The sequence below is a fragment of the Rutilus rutilus genome (assembly GCF_951802725.1).
Source record: "Rutilus rutilus genome assembly, chromosome: 2".
Lineage (NCBI taxonomy): Eukaryota > Metazoa > Chordata > Actinopteri > Cypriniformes > Leuciscidae > Rutilus > Rutilus rutilus.
In genome coordinates, this window is record NC_140210.1 from 2,666,436 (window position 1) to 2,683,464 (window position 17,029).

At 38.7% G+C, this 17,029-nt stretch overlaps 2 protein-coding genes and 1 long non-coding RNA gene across 4 annotated transcripts in view; 1 reads left to right on the forward strand and 2 right to left on the reverse strand.

Moving 5' to 3' along the window:
• Positions 1-17,029, reverse strand: part of LOC311285512 (CD48 antigen-like) — a 236,431-nt gene that overhangs the window by 53,695 nt on the left and 165,707 nt on the right. The gene's annotated exons all lie outside the window — the stretch shown is intronic.
• The window catches only part of LOC311285502 (T-cell surface antigen CD2-like), a 42,805-nt gene that overhangs the window by 15,958 nt on the left and 9,818 nt on the right, over positions 1-17,029 (reverse strand). The window contains exon 5 of one of the 2 annotated variants that reach the window (XM_084401153.1): positions 841-903. In XM_084401153.1, the coding sequence (XP_084257279.1) occupies positions 841-903 (63 nt within the window). Of the gene's footprint in view, positions 1-840; positions 904-14,660; positions 16,008-17,029 lie in introns of those variants that run through there. The other variant, XM_084401154.1, reaches the window with a different exon arrangement.
• Positions 1,338-2,895, forward strand: LOC311286090. Its single transcript, XR_014626478.1, has 3 exons — positions 1,338-1,629; positions 2,667-2,768; positions 2,855-2,895. It is a non-coding gene; the product is annotated as an uncharacterized lncRNA (long non-coding RNA).

Genomic DNA, 17,029 nt, shown 5'->3' on the forward strand with positions numbered 1-17,029 from the left:
CCCACGAGCTCCCCCTACAGCTGTGGTGGGGCGTATATTTCACAACACGGTCGTAAAAAACTCACTTGCGGCGGCCTCCTCCCCTTCTCTACCGCTGCTCATGTGCGTTTGTTTTGATCGGAGCAAGCCAACTGTATCGCGTGGAGCTATGTCTACCGAGGTGGGTAATCTGGTAATACATCATACATGCGTGTGTGTTTATGTCGAATTGCCGTAAAGCAATTTGTGTTTCGCGCTCGTTCTCGTTCTAGTTCTCGCTTCTCACGAGACTTCCAATTTCTATCTTGCCGGGACGGTAGTGAACAAGTTGCAAGGTTGGTTTTCCGCCTGGGAACGCTGGGGGGAGCGGGGAAAGTCACCAATATCACCAGAACAGGTTGTTTAACCATCCAAATGATTTCTAGACAGTTTTATTAAGTTAAAAAAGCTACCAAGTTCTCCTTTAACATACAGACCACAGCTTTTGCAACAAGAGCAACTTAATTTACTTTAAAAACAGGATAAAAGGGTTAAGATTTGGATGTTCAGGGTTTATTCTGACACCGGTGAAGGTGCTTGTGTACCTTACCACTGCTATGCTGTAATAAACTTCATTTTTGAGATCTTCGACGTCCACATACTTTTTTCTTACATATTTGAAAAAGTAACTCAGATATTTTGTTGTAAATTTAAAAGTAATGTGCTGCTAGTTACTTAAAAAAAGTAATCTGAATACTTAACTTGCAGTACTGCGTTACCCTCAACAACACTGTAAAACTAAACTGCTTTAGGTTCGACAAAAAAAAAAAAAAAAAAGAGATGCTGCGTCATCTTCAATAAAACATTATAAACTTCACTTACCTGAAATAGCTTCTGTGGTGATGAACACAACGATGGCGACCAGCAAGCATTGATGTGACATTTCTGTTAGACAAACCACACATTAATGCACTTCAGTATTTACCTCAGAACGTCTTTTACACTCCTGAGACAAAGTGTAAGAACAGAAAATACAGAGGAAGTGCAAAAACAGAAACCACAAACATGTGGTATTAAGTTGATCTAATGTAGGAAACACTTTTAAACTGCATGTTTTTATGTTCATACTTCCTAAAGACACATCAATCTCCATCTGAATTTGACATTTTGTTTTAAAAATGTAAAAAAGTCTTAACAAATTTTGCATTTGACAGAGGATTTTATTCAATTCAATTTTATCCGGGCTCTGGAAGTGATGAGGCAGGGATACAGGCTGAAGAAGATTATTTCCGGACGGGACCGGTGTTCTGACGAATTCTGACCCCCGCCAAACTATTACCCTCCTAGTATTGGTACACTCAAAAAAGTCAACTAGCCACTTGCTTGATTTGCATGATACAAATATGTCTGATTAATAAGAATATAACGAGTTTACTTCTGTTAAATGATTCATTCTTGTTACTTGTAACTAAATTAAGAAATAATTAAATGAATTAGATCAGCACTTGTTGATTCAACGAGACTGAAGCGCTTCATATCAACAATTCTCTCTGGTGAGTCACTGCGCATGCTCAGCACTACGGCGGGAAGTTCGGGCACACGCGAGTCCAGAGACGGCTATAAGTGGAGTTTTGTGAGCGGTCTAATTGTTCTGCATCCTTGATATTGAGGGTAAGTACTTGATATGTACCTGTTTGTAATTAATACTGTGGGATTATAGATTAAAAATAAGTTATTAAGTTAGACACTGTGGCGATGTTTCTGCAGGTTTATTTTCCCGTACTTGAAGCATAGGCTATGTTGGGTTCAATCATGTCTTCGTCGATACGAGTTTCACCTTAACGTTAATATATGCGCTACAATTTGGTGCATTTCTGTCACAATTCAATGTTAGCTACGCGCCTAACTATTTACTACATAACCCACGTTAAACCTGAACTCTACCTCAACCATGGGAGGGTAAAACAGGAGATAAAGTGAATGCAGAGTCGTGCATTTTCTGTTTGTAAGTTAGTGTGACGTTAGCTGGTTTATGCCTAATGTGGCATTTTTACGACATACCCGGGGTATATTTACGTAATCTATCGGTTAGCCTACATCAGAAACAACAGAAGTTAATGTTGAATGATCAATGTGCACTTGTCATCTCTCCTTGCATGTTAACGTTTAGAGCTTTTGAGTCTCTTTTGAGATTTTGCTGAGAGTGTGCCAGCGGAGGGACTGTTGTTGTTATTATCTAAATTAACTAATATTGGCCTGGCCCTTCATGTGTATATCAGAAAAAATATTACTTTAAACTTTCTGTAACTAGACATTTCTGTCTTTTCAAACATAGTTCCAAAATGCCACATGCTACCCAGTTTATTGAATACAGTATGCAAAAATTGTCAAGTAAAATCTATGATGCAGTCGACCATACATTTGAAATGTCCTAACAAAAGGAATAGTTTATAATTAAAGTCATGATGGAATAGGTTTACATGGTTTTATTCAGGGAATATGGTTATTAATATAAGTAAAACACTTGATATGTAGTAACAACAGCCAGTAGTGGTATTTTCTTTGGCCCAGTTTTTAAAGTCAGTCTTTGAAATTAGGAGAATACTGCTTGTGTTATGTGTTTTTCTGTTTTCTGGCCTTAGCATACACATTAGGGTAAATAAATTGCAGTTTTGCAGATTAACTTTTAGACACTTTTTTTTCCACAGTGAAAATGTTCCTTTTCTTCATACAAAAAAGAAATGCATCACAATATAAAGCTGGCGGCTGGCCCCTTGCTCTTCTGGTGTGAACCTCACCTTTTTTACATGGTAAGTAGTTTTTCTTAACACTCACATACAGTAATGTACAACTAACTATCCTTGATTACTGAACTTTCCTTTTCTTTCTCTTTCAGGGACATGTATGTGGCAGTGTGTTGCAAAGGAGAGTTGTAGGTACAAGTTACTCAAGCATTATAAACTATACCATTGTTTTGTAAGCGGCAATCATTATGTTTGTGTATATTTAAATTTAAGTTTGAGTTAATCTTGTCCCCACCCCACAGGTTGACACTGCATACCCAAAGAGCCTGTGTCATCAAGTCTCTGTGCACCTACTTGAAAGAAGACCCTGAAAAACAAGTGAAGGCATATATGGTGAGTTGATGATAAAATACAGCTTCAAAAGCCCATTAAATCTGTACTTGGGCCGTGTTTTTCCCTATTTGCTACAACAAACATGTGACAAAAGAGAACACATTACTTTGTCAAATAACTGAGCTGGACAAATTGTTAATTTATAGGAAACTGAGGGTACACCATAACAAAGTTCTTATGTGAATTGGTTGATGCACTAAGTACATTTTTTTTTTAAATTCATATCGGTTGAGCTCTCTTGGGGCTTAATTTACATGAAATGGCATCAGAAACTGTACATGCATGCTTTTGTTTTATTGCAGTGCATTATATTCTAAGATGGTTCTAATGTTTTGCAAATCGACACTTAATAAATATAAATCTGGCGTCTTCCAATCGACACTTAATAACTCTTATACTCTAGATATTTGTGTCTTCCGTCGACAACTGGCCGAGTCTCTTACTCTGACTTACTTGCTTCCCTAAACTGACCTGCTGCACAGCAGAAATTAACAGACAGACATCAGCAAATGTCCTCTAAATGCTTTAATAACGGCCGGGAGAGTCTTCGAGCAGTTCTCAGAGAAACTCTCCCAAGAAGAATCAAGGCCAGAGGATCTCAGACAAATTCCATTGAGACATCCCACAGTGCACAAGAATACAACAGTTTTTATAGTATAGAGGTTTGGCATAAATGTCAGGCTGCATTACATAATTTCCCCACTATTTGACTGGTTCTTCATATGCAAACCCCTCTGTTACTAAGTAAAGCAAACTTTGTTTTAATGATGACTTCATTTATTAATCACAAGATTCTAACAGACTGTCTAGTTTCATTTCCCAAACTATTTAATTTATACACACTTACGCATGCACTCAAAGCAACAAGTTTTCCATTAGTTTCATACAGTACATACTGTTCAAATGTTAGATGTTAAATAAGGTTAGATGTTAGAAACATGGTTAGTTTAATATACAGTTTAAAATTTCCACGACACGTGTCACAGAAGTTATTCCTGCACTCAGCTCCTTAGCGGTTTTTGGATAGTTTTTATGTGCCGCTACAAAGATTAACAAAGATTAATAAATATTGTAAAATGTATTTCTCATTGTTAGTTCATGTTAGGTACATTAACTAATGTTAAATTAACCTTATTGTTAAGTGTCACAATTAACTATGATTTCTATTTTGTGTGTGAGTGTGTCTATATATACACTCACCTAAAGGATTATTAGGAACACCATACTAATACTGTGTTTGACCCCCTTTCGCCTTCAGAACTGCCTTAATTTTACGTGGCATTGATTCAACAAGGTGCTGAAAGCATTCTTTAGAAATGTTGGCCCATATTGATAGGATAGCATCTTGCAGTTGATGGAGATTTGTGGGATGCACATCCAGGGCACGAAGCTCCCGTTCCACTACATCCCAAAGATGCTCTATTGGGTTGAGATCTGGTGACTGTGGGGGCCATTTTAGTACAGTGAACTCATTGTCATGTTCAAGAAACCAATTCGAAATGATTCGAGCTTTGTGACATGGTGCATTATCCTGCTGGAAATAGCCATCAGAGGATGGGTACATGGTGGTCATAAAGGGATGGACATGGTCAAAAACAATGCTCAGATAGGCCGTGGCATTTAAACGATGCCCAATTGGCACTAAGGGGCCTAAAGTGTGCCAAGAAAACATCCCCCACACCATTACACCACCACCACCAGCCTGCACAGTGGTAACAAGGCATGATGGATCCATGTTCTCATTCTGTTTACGCCAAATTCTGACTCTACCATCTGAATGTCTCAACAGAAATCGAGACTCATCAGACCAGGCAACATTTTTCCAGTCTTCAACTGTCCAATTTTGGTGAGCTTGTGCAAATTGTAGCCTCTTTTTCCTATTTGTAGTGGAGATGAGTGGTACCCGGTGGGGTCTTCTGCTGTTGTAGCCCATCCGCCTCAAGGTTGTGCGTGTTGTGGCTTCACAAATGCTTTGCTGCATACCTCGGTTGTAACGAGTGGTTATTTCAGTCAAAGTTGCTCTTCTATCAGCTTGAATCACTCGGCCCATTCTCCTCTGACCTCTAGCATCAACAAGGCATTTTCGCCCACAGGACTGCCGCATACTGGATGTTTTTCCCTTTTCACACCATTCTTTGTAAACCCTAGAAATGGTTGTGTGTGAAAATCCCAGTAACTGAGCAGATTGTGAAATACTCAGACCGGCCCATCTGGCACCAAAATTGCTTAAATCACCTTCCTTTCCCATTCTGACATTCAGTTTGGAGTTCAGGAGATTGTCTTGACCAGGACCACACCCCTAAATGCATTGAAGCAACTGCCATGTGATTGGTTGATTAGATAATTTCATTAATGAGAAATTGAACAGGTGTTCCTAATAATCCTTTAGGTGAGTGTATATATGGGTGGTTGACATATTTGGCTAAAAAAAAAGTAAAAAAAAAAAAACCTCAAATGTAAGTCATGGAATTATATTCTACCAACTCTTATATTTCTAAATATACACGTGGTCTTGTAGATTTTGTCCTGAAATTTACATTTATTCACTAGTTTACTGTCTTAGTGACTAAAATTGTCTTATGGTGTGACATGAATGTTATTGTGTATTAAATTAAAAAGGAGTATAATGTGATAATGTAAGTCAATTTATCCTGATTCTTTATCATTACTATATAAAAGTATACCATTTCTTACGTGCAAATATGCTACATTTTGCATTATTTTACTTTATCAACACTCATAGAAAGACGTTTACTCGTAATCTTTCAATATACTTCAAGTTAATTTGGGAATACCTTGTTATAAAAGTACCAAAATGCTTGTAACCTTTGCTGGCACTATTACATTGTACATGTTGCACATTTTTTTTTAATTTAATGTTTATCTTAAATTATAAAACAAAACGTATATTTGGCATCAAATATCCATACTCTGTAAATGAACAAGTGTCTGTGGGTGTTACCTGCTATCTGTTTTATACATTTGTAGATGTTTTAATTAGCCATTAATAGCCTATTAAAATGAATAATGATTGTTAATAGTCTCTTATTGGCCCGTTTAGCTGAGCCATTCATAGAACAAACAAAACAAACCCTGACAATTGATAAAAGAACATATAGACACTTGATAATCTTATAAAACGATTAGATTATTGAATTTGAAAGATTTGACTCTCAATAAAAAATATGCAATGTAAAAGGTGTTTTTGTTGCATTTACACTGTTCTGACCACTAGAGGTCACTGTGGAGACGGGTGTCGGACTTTTTCAGTGTTTCACATAGTATTTCACCTGTTTCACCTCGATCTGCCCACCACTAGGCGCACAATGAAGAAAATGGTGAGAATTACAGTGGTTTTAATCAAGTAACACACTCAGAAGATGATAACCACTTTCACACAAACAAGAACTGACAAGGGACTTAAAGGGATACTTCACCTCTGGAAAGATGAATGTGTATTTGAAATAGGTCATTTATGTAGAAGAAATGTGAAATTATTTTTGAATTTGGAGCTTTCTAGACTGAGAAAAGCCTGAAAATGAATTTTTGGCTTATGTGGATGAAAGACAACAACTCCCAGAATGCACTTGCTTCGCTGCCCTAGGAGGCCACTCCCAAGCCGCGCCTAACGGGAGGAGAGCGCAGTTGAAAACGACAAGGCTAGGCTACTAGTGAGACTCCGTGACGAGTTTGCCCGGGATGCAATATTTTTTTTTTTTAAATATCGCGCCCGGGATTTCGAGATCGCCCAAAATGTCCGAGATTCGGCTTTTGCGTTCTACAGTCGCCATTCATTATGTTTACTGTGGCGAGCAGGACGAGGCTGAGGGCCGCGGGAGAACGGCGCGAGGCCGGTGGCGTCATTACTGAGACGCACCGGTCTCGTATCTCTCACGGAGGAGCGGGAATTTTCTTAGCAATGTTAAAACCCACATCAACCGATCACTTGTTTAGCGTTCATGTAAACACTACATTCAGATTCACCAATCGGAATGAATTCAGTTAGATTGAAACAAAAGGTGTGCATGTAAACAATGAATGGCGACTGCAGAAAGCAAAAGGACATCTCGACGGCCGGACATGTCCGGGAAAAAGAGGATGGTAACCCCTACAACTCAGCTTTCTCCTACTACTCAGCTTTCTCCACACACAGAACTAGAGCCTGCTAGCTTAGCTTCCAAAGAAAGACGGCTAATACTATGTGTACATTCTGTGAGTGAGATCCCACCCTCTATGGGCGGGTTGAGAACATGCGGGACAGCTCCTCCTACTGGCTGTAGTCTCTCGCCTCTGGCCAAAAAATCCTATGATGAGGCAAAATGAGGATTTTTTTCCAGACAAAAAATACATAAATCTCTCGTCTCAGGGGGATATGAGGGTGGAAAGCATGGTAATTCGAAAATACTACAGGTTTTCTACTAATACAAAGCTTAATGCTAAATCCTGAAGTATCCCTTTAACAGAAAATAGAGTATATATACACACATGGTAAATGAGGACACTAAACAACAACAGCTGGACCAAATCAGAGACAGGCAACTAATGAGAATTAATACAGACGACACAGAAAATTAACTAAACGGAACATATACGTGAGACTTCCCTTGTGCCGTGACATACTGTATATGTTTTATGTTTTTATATATATGTATATATATATATATATATATATACAAACAATACGCTATTTATTTATACGCAACTCTCTGCTTGGTGCCAGTAAGATATTTTCATCTTGTCCTTCCTTGAAAATAAACTATCTGCATATTTAACAATAGATATACTCAGAACATATGTTATTCATAAATGGTAAGAATGCTTGTTTTGGGTTTTGAGCAAATGATAAGCACAGATGAAAGAAACCAACACACATTTCAAATGTTTTAAAAGATTACATTTAATAGCAGTGTTATGGTAAAAAAGGAATTATAATAAAAAACAAAACAACAGATGATAAAAATCACAGTGACTGAAGGAATGGCAGTTGCAACAACAAATCCTAGAAAGAAACAAAACAAAAATTCAGTCCTGAGACACACATTTAAATGATCAGAATTAGGTTAGTAAATTACATATTGCATTACTGAATTGCATTATATAGATAAAAAACATTAACATGTTTATCTAGTTGTACTTTTATATTTATGTTGTTAAGAGACTCTCTGCTGTCTAGCCTTTAAACAGATCTCTCTCTCTCAGAGCAGATCACTGGTCTCTTTACTTGCACTGTTATCGGGTGTACAGGTGTAGAAGTTTTCTGGATTTCGTTTGTTTTTGACTGTGATGGACTTTCCTTTCAGGTGGAATGCTGAACACTTCCGTTCTTCTCTAGTAGAATCCTTGCCGATGATTATCACTGTTCTCGCATCTTAAACACATGGACACGCGTCCACCTCTTCTGGGAACACATTTCATAGCGAGCGTGAGTTCAGAGTAGACAACTTGGTGATGTTTGTATCTAAGATGGTCAATGAGACAATTCCAATGAAGACCTAGAGCTGGCTCTTGTGGGTCTGAACTATGCTCAGTACGCCACAATTCGGTCCTGGCTGCTCTGGCTTCAACTGGGAGGTGTTCTACTACAGAAGGTACATTACTGGCCCACTGGCGGATTTCAAAGACACCAGAAGACAAAAGACTGTGCATACTGTCAATGAGGTTACGAGCCTTTAGCCTGGTTTACACCAGAGCCTTCTCAGTCGTAACTGAGAGTGGGTCTGGGGAAGCTTCATTCACATCCCATTTCCAAAGGGGCGTCACCAACGAACGTCGCTCAAATGCCTCTGGGCGCAATTGGATAGACCTAAAACCAATCAGAGGGATCGTCATCGTGTAAAGCCCGCCTCAATGTTTGTGATTGGTGCCAAGATTTGGAAAGATTGGAAATGGGCTTGAATGGGCTCTTGGCCAGACTGACTTGCAGAGCAAATCTAAATTTGCCGAAAGTTCATCTGGGTTTTCCCAGGCTAACGAGCCTTCTCTGTGGAGTCAAGACTCTGCAAACCGTTGTCAACATAGAATGCTTGCTCTATAGACCTTTGAACATCTTCGCAGCCTTCACTGTTGTCCTTAACATGGCTTTGGAGTGCGTATGTGGCACAACAAGGACAGCAGGTTGTCCCAAAAGGAAAGACCCAGTTCCTCAGTCCATGATGGATCTTGTATCTATGTCTAGAGTTGTCAGCTGGGGAAATTTCGAAAGAAACGGATGCCCCTTTCAGGTGAACTTCCTCATGCCGTACAGTTCTCAGTGAGAGTGTTTCTGGTTCTTTCTGTAGCTGGAGATCTTGTGCAGTGGAAGAAAGGAGAATAGTCCGCTCAGAACCATCATCCAGCAAAGCATATGCCTCTATTGTCAACATGAATCAACATGCACCAATGCTACATTTTTCTAAATGTCATGATCATTTGTTAACAAACAAGTATTCATTACTTCAATACCTTTTTTGCTAACTGTGATTTTGTATATGTACATTTCTGAAATACATAACTTAGACAGTTTCCTCTGATAACAGATCACTCTAAATTGTAATGTGGACTCATGCATATTCTGTAAAGCTGCTTTGAAATGATGTGCATTGAGAAAAGTGCTTTACAAATAAATGTGAATTGAATAGTGAGTGTTCAGCATTATGCAGAAGTACTTTGAATACCTTTAACAAGACCTGTTGAAGACGGTTGGGACTGTCAATATAAATTATGTCTGGAGCGGTACTAACCATGAGGACTTTGTTGGGCTCCTGTATAGTTACATCTTGTAACACAGTAAGATGTTGCTTTTGACATATTTTACAGGGCTTCTTGAGGGTACAAGTCTCGAGTTTGTGAGTGCGTCAGCAGCGCCAACAGCCTTTGTCTTTAAGCCACTCTGTGATTTGGGTAGTTGTTAATGACTTGAATTTTTAACAAAAACTGAAATAATGCTCACACGTGTCACAATATGGGCAATAAGGTTTAGGCTTGTCTTTGGGCTTTAACGGGAAAGTGCGGTGAGTCTGAGAGGTAAGGGGTAATTTATAACTAAAAGTTTGTCTACATGAGAACAACATTTCGGTACATAGCCATTCTCACTCTCTAAGGAATGAAGCATGCCCACGAGAGCATGTACGGAGAGTGCAAAGTTGCTTCAGCATCCCCTACTCTGACTGGTGGAGCTTCCGATATAGCTCCAAGTTCACTCTGTACGAGTTGGCGGGGTTGCCCATATTTGTCTTGGAGGGCTTGCAATGCGGTCGTGTATGGAGTGGGGTCATGCATGTATGCGTGTGCTAATTTGTAGGCACTTGGCACTTTTAATCTGTCTAGAAGCACTTGGTATTTTAACTGCTCTGTGAGATGAGCGTGGCCATCTACGAGACTGTCTAGAGCAGTGGTCACCAACCTTTTCAAGCCTAAGATCACATCCAAGATCCACATCCACATCCGTCTTGCACTAGTGGAACTTATCAGCAAGTTAGAAGAAGGCAAGAAAATACAAAGTAGTATTGATAATTGGTATAACTCATTTTGTGATGTAATATGTAGAGAAATGAATACACATCTACCTACAAAATCTAATTTTCAAAGTCAGAGGGAGACATGTCAGAAAGTGGGTAGGACCAAGCCATACTGGAACGAGGAACTTAAAAAACTTTGGAACAATAAAAGAAATGCAGAAAACGAATTTCTAAAATGTAAAAATCCATTGATTAGACAACAACTTAAAGATAAATATACACAAACTCAGTTTATTTTTGATAAGAGAATACGGTTTTATAAAAGGCAATTTAGAAGAGGACAAGCATTACAATTAGATCGATTAAAAACTAATAACCCACAACAATTTTGGAAAGAAATAAACAAATTGGGTCCTAAGAAATTGAAAAAAATCCCAATGGAAATTATACTAGAGAATGGTGAAACGGAAAATAAAAAAGAAATAGTGATTAGAAAATGGGGCAAGGATTTTTCAGATTTATTTTCAGGAAATTATATTTCGCCAGGTTTTGATGAGGCACATTTAAATAACATTCGTGTTAAGAAATGTAAGTCTGAGATGATTATGGATACACCAGATTATTGTCCAAATATATTTCTGAATCATGAAATTACTATGGAAGAAGTTAAAAGGGCTATTGATAATGCAAAACTGAATAAAGCAGCTGGTATAGAGGGGATCCCAAATGAAGCTTTAAAAATTCCGCAGCTACTAGAGATCCTATTCCATCTCTTTAAGACATGCTTTGAACATGGTATAATTCCGTCAACATGGCGCAAGTCTATTATTAAACCTATTCCAAAGTCATCAAGAAATGATCCTAGAATGCCCCTTAATTATAGGGGAATTAGTCTTCTTAGTACAGCCTACAAATTGTATTCCAATATACTGAATTATAGGCTTACACAGTACTTAGAAATGGGTCAGTATCTTGTGGATGAGCAGAATGGATTTAGAAGGAAACGAGCATGCATCGATCATATATATTCTGTATCAACTATTATTAGATCTAGAATTGCTGAAAGTAAATCCACCTTTGCATGTTTTATTGATTTTCAAAAAGCCTTTGATTGGATTAATAGAGAGCTGCTTGCTTTTAAACTAATTGAAGCAGGAGTGGATGGAAAATTCTATAAAACAATACAAGTAATGTATAGTGGTACAGTTGCTAGTGTCGAGATTAATGATTTATTTACTGATTGGTTTGATACACCTTTTGGAGTAAAACAAGGTGATGTACTCTCCCCAACCCTTTTCGCTTTATTTGTGAATGATTTAGCTTTACAAATTAAGGATGCTAATTTAGGAGTATTACTTGATGGTATTAAGTTGGGAATTTTATTATATGCGGATGATATAGTCTTGTTGGCTGAGTCTGAGTCTGAATTACAGAAAATGTTAAATGTGGTTAATCTGTGGTGTTTTAAATGGCGATTAGCTATAAATCAAAGCAAAACACACGTAATGCATTTTAGAAAGAAAGGCATTGAAAGAAGTACATATATATTTAGCTATGGCTCAGTCAATTTGGACTATGTTAGTTCATATAAATATTTGGGTTTTGTTCTTGATGATTTTTTGACCTATGAAGTTGGTATTAAGTCACTTGTTGATTCGGGAGGGAGAGCTTTAGGATCAGTTATCAATAAATTAAAAGTATGTAAGGATCTTGGATATTCTACATATACTCGACTTTATGAGGCATGTGTTTCTCCTATATTAAATTATGCTGCAGGGGTGTGGGGCTTGAAAGAGTTCAAAACAGTAGATACTATACAGAATAGAGCCATACGATGTTTTTTGGGGGTTCATAAATTTGCTCCAAACCTAGCAATTCAGGGAGATATGGGCTGGGTACCAGGAGTTGTACAGAGAAAATGCGAAATGATACGATTGTGGAATCGACTAATCAGAATGGCAGAGGATAGAGTAAATAAGAGAGTATTTAGTTGGAGTAAAGCTCATAGGTCTCCATGGGTAAAGGAGATTTATTCTATTTTTGAAGAGGTGGATATGTTGTATATCTATAGAAATAATTTAAGTTGTAATGTCAATTCGCTTAAACATAAGCTGTTAATGGAATATGAAGAAAAATGGTTTGAAAATGTTTTATTAAAGCCAAAATTAAGAACATACATGCATATCAAACAGAATTTTAGTCCAGAATTATATGTTACATCTCGTTTATCTAGAAGTCAGAGATCTTTGGTTGCACAGCTGAGATGTGGGATTTTGCCTTTAGCCATTGAGGTTGGTCGATTCAAAAATACTCCAGAGGAAAATAGATTATGTGTGCTATGTGATCTTGGTGAAGTAGAAAGTGAATCTCATTTCCTTTTGTATTGTACACATTATGATGATCTAAGGGAATCTTTGTTTCTGGAAGTTACACGACAAATTCCAGAAATATTTTGGTATGCTGATGATCAAAAATTATTATGTTTGTTTAAGTATGATGTGTTTAAGCTTGCAAACTTTGTTTCAAAGGCCTGGAAAAGAAGGCAAGCTAGTTTATTTAATTAGATTTAATTTTGTTCTGTGTAGGCTTATGGGCTTATATGGGTGGTTATGTGAATAAATGAGAATACATGTATGTATGATTACATGCATGCATGTATTTGAATAATATGTACTATTATTATTATTAATTCTGTTACTATTATCTGGGGAGCAATGTATTCTATGTACTTTGGATCTGTCTATTTAATGTATATTTTGTACATTTATCGTGTATATTAATCCTCTTGTTTATGTTTGTTGATATTGGTGTCTTGTAAGTCCATGCGGGCTGGGCGTAATCATACGCATGACACAATAATAAAATTTCATTCATTCATTCATTCATTCCAAAGTCCAAATGTAAACCAAGATCTACCACTTGCATAAAATTATGAAAAACAAGGCCACAATGTAGTTCTACTTTGACATTCTTTGTTGCCTGTTAGTCACTAGCAAAATATTTATTTAACTATACAAATAGTATATAACTATACAAACTGTCAACTATAATTCAACATTTGTGGAGGTGCGCGTGCAGCAAAAAATGACGTCATTGTAACAGCGCGCGCGCCTCCGCATCCAAAGATGCACGACTTTCAGCCGAATCTGCCCGAGCAGATGGATATTAGTACATCTCATCACACCGGCACCCAGTTTGCGCGTCTAAATCAGTTGTATGGTCTGGTTTTCAGTCTAAAACAGTTGCGTCAAGTATAAATGCCTCGTCTGTTTGGGGAGGTGTGCGCGCAGTCAGCGGAGGCTCGCGCTGCGGTGCCAGGCGAAAGTATAAACAAGGCTTAAGCAGAGCCCGTCTACGGAGAGCCTGGGCACTTCCTATTAACCCCATTGTATCGATCTTGGTTGCAGTTCCATTAGAATTCCACTGGAGGTGATCGCGGGCGAGTGCAGACTGAATGGGTGTCTATGGGGCTAGACGGCTAAATGTGTCTCTTTCACCCGATTCCCATTGAGAAATCTCAGATTTTATTGTAAGTTTTGCAAGTTCAACATGGGTTGTAGGTCGAAAGTTGAATGAACGAGTACTTATTTCTTTTCGATTTCTTACAGGTTGAGTTGTTGCCCATAACACGCTAGCATTCTGCTAATGACGTCAGCATTCTGACGTCATTGACATTTTAAAAGACTTTTTAAACCAAATAAGTGACTCTAAAAAATCTAACACCCAGCAATGTGTAATTTCTTTGCATCTCCTTTCGAATACAACATTCAAATTACTAGACAAAAAATTATATCCTGAGAAAAGTGGATTTTGAGGGTTTTTCGCCATAGACCTCCATTCATTCTGCACTCGCCTGCGAGCGCCCCCGCATGGACAGAGACGTGTTACTGCAGCCAGTCCAGAAACCGGAAGTAAGCAGAGAGTGCCAATTCTCTTCCTATTAGACATTCTCTGGCTTAAGTCAGCGGTTGTTTTACAGACATTATATGTAAACTATAGGCTATTTGATTGGACAGATATACCCCTTTCCCTCCCCTAGACACCATTTACTACACACAATAGGCTCACACATGGTGCATTTTAAATTAATAAATAATAATGAATAAAAAAAAATATATATTTTTTTTTTCTCTGATTTTGAAAACTCTTCGCGATTGACTTAAAATGCTTCCAAGATCGACTTGTCGATCGCGATCGACGGGTTGGTGACTCCTGGTCTAGAGCCATTTTGAGTAAGGCAAAGTCAGACTATTTACCACTATCAAATTTAGGCAGAGCTGGTTTGGATATATACCACATGAGCTGGCAATCAACATGTCTATCATATTGACTGGGGTGTGTGGCTGTTCACATGGAAAACTAGGCACTGAAAATAGCTGTGGGTCAAACTGCAGTTGCCTAACAGGTTGATTAACTGACCTGTTGGAGGATGAGGTTGAGACTGGACTGGGCCTGCAAAAGGAGGTGGCTGGGCATAGCTGGTCCCTGTGGAATCCTGAGACATATATGGTCTAGGCAGAAAGGTTGGGCACCTGGCTATGCAGTATGTGGTGAACAAACTCTACCTTCTGTGAACAGAGTATATCAATCTCTACCTTCCCTGGGTCAAGTTCACTTCTGGTTTGTGGGAACAGCTGTTGTATTTTCAGTCTCTGATTCTCGAAGAAGTGATGCAATGAGGCACGCTTTCTCCAGCTCCATCTCCTTCTGCTTATGTGGTGCTGGGACTTAATTCTGTATTGAGAAATAAACTCTGTTGAACGCACACAGCTTTAAAGTTTAGATGCTTATCCTGACCAAGCATGTGCGGTGTATGAAGCGCATGATCTTAAAGGGAAATGGGTATCAGTAAAGTGAAAGATATGTGCCCACTAGTGGTATTGTAAATCATGAAAAAAATTGACATCAGAAGACTTGGAGTACAGCGCACAAGTTGTAAAGACTTTAAATTAAAGTTAAGCTTATAAATCATCAACTACTTTCTTTCTATGGACAACAACAGCTTGGACATTCTGCCTAAGACAAAACAAAGAAAATAATAGTTTAGTAATAAAAGCTAATAGTTTGGAACAACATGAGGGTGAGTATATGATCGAATGTTCATTTTTATAAAACTGTTTCTTTAATGACACTAAACTACTATGAAAACCATTTTAGGAAAGTCCCATATACTATCGTTCAGTTTCATTCCATTGGTCGGTACGGCTCTTGATTCCTCTTGGTTCGGTGCTGTATGTTCCTCGGCCGAGGTAAGCAAGGCGGATCATCCTCGTCCTGAGGCGGTGGGGGTGGGGTCGAGCACGGATCTGGGCTTTGGGTTGAGTCTGGGTTTGAGGCGGGGTTTGTGGAGATGGGCTGCAGGGCATGGGGTCTTCTTACAGGATGGGGGTCGCCGGTTGCCCTCTAGTGGTCTGTTTGGAGTTGTTTGTACTGGTATGACCTGGGGTAAGTTCTGCTAGCCTGAACTCCTTTTTATCTGGAAAATATCAACAGAGTGTTTAGTAATCTGGTAAGTTTGCGTGCACTGGGAATTATATTTTCTCAAATTAATACCAAGTAATGCTAAATCTACATACAGTAGACAGTGAATATGATATATTTGATGATCAGCTATTCTACTCATTTTTTGAAAGTGTGGATTCTTAGAAAATGTCTCAGGTTACTTGATTGCGCTTTGGGAACACCTTTGTGTGTGACCGGTTGTGAAGCATGTGTGCAAACATGCCAAGGAACTTGGCCTCAGATAACATCTGATGATGACGTCACTGGAATTGGGGCTTTTTAGAGGCTATGAATAGATGTATAAATATAATCTTCTTTGTCTGAAGAGACGTCTGGACAAATCCTCAGTGCGGCAATGTAATGCATTCCTACTTTTTCAGGGAACAGGGTTACAGTCACATAACCAGAGATGTACCCTTTCAAAAGCTTCTCTCAATGCTGCGCTGCTAGCGCTATGGGAATGAGAATACCAACAGCGCCAGACTGGAAGTGTCTGGACCCCTCACGGTTATGTAGAGTGTGCTCACAAGCACATGAAAGTTCTCAGACATGAGCTTGGGATGTGGACTCAAGGATATGTGAGACTTGAGTCACATGATCATCCAAACTATAAAATCTGATGAATGTATGCGGAGAGGACCAGCCTGCCTCATCACATACTTGTTGCAAGGGGACTCCCTTGCCAAAGCTTTGGAGGAAGCAACCCCAATGGTAGAATGAGCACTAACTCCTAGTAAATCATCCTAAAGGACAGGAATTTGTCCTAAAAACCAGAACCTGCTGTCATAGCCTTTTCAGATGCCATTTATGTAGGTGACTACCGACTACCGACTACCATGGTAGCCCCTTAACTGCTGGAGGAAGTACTTCAGGGCCAGAAATACAGCCATCAATTCGAGGCAATTGATGTGCCAATTGAGATGATGACCTCTACAGATCCCTTGAGCTGAATGCCCATCTACGACCGCATGCGAAAAATAAGGTTCCCCCCTTGAG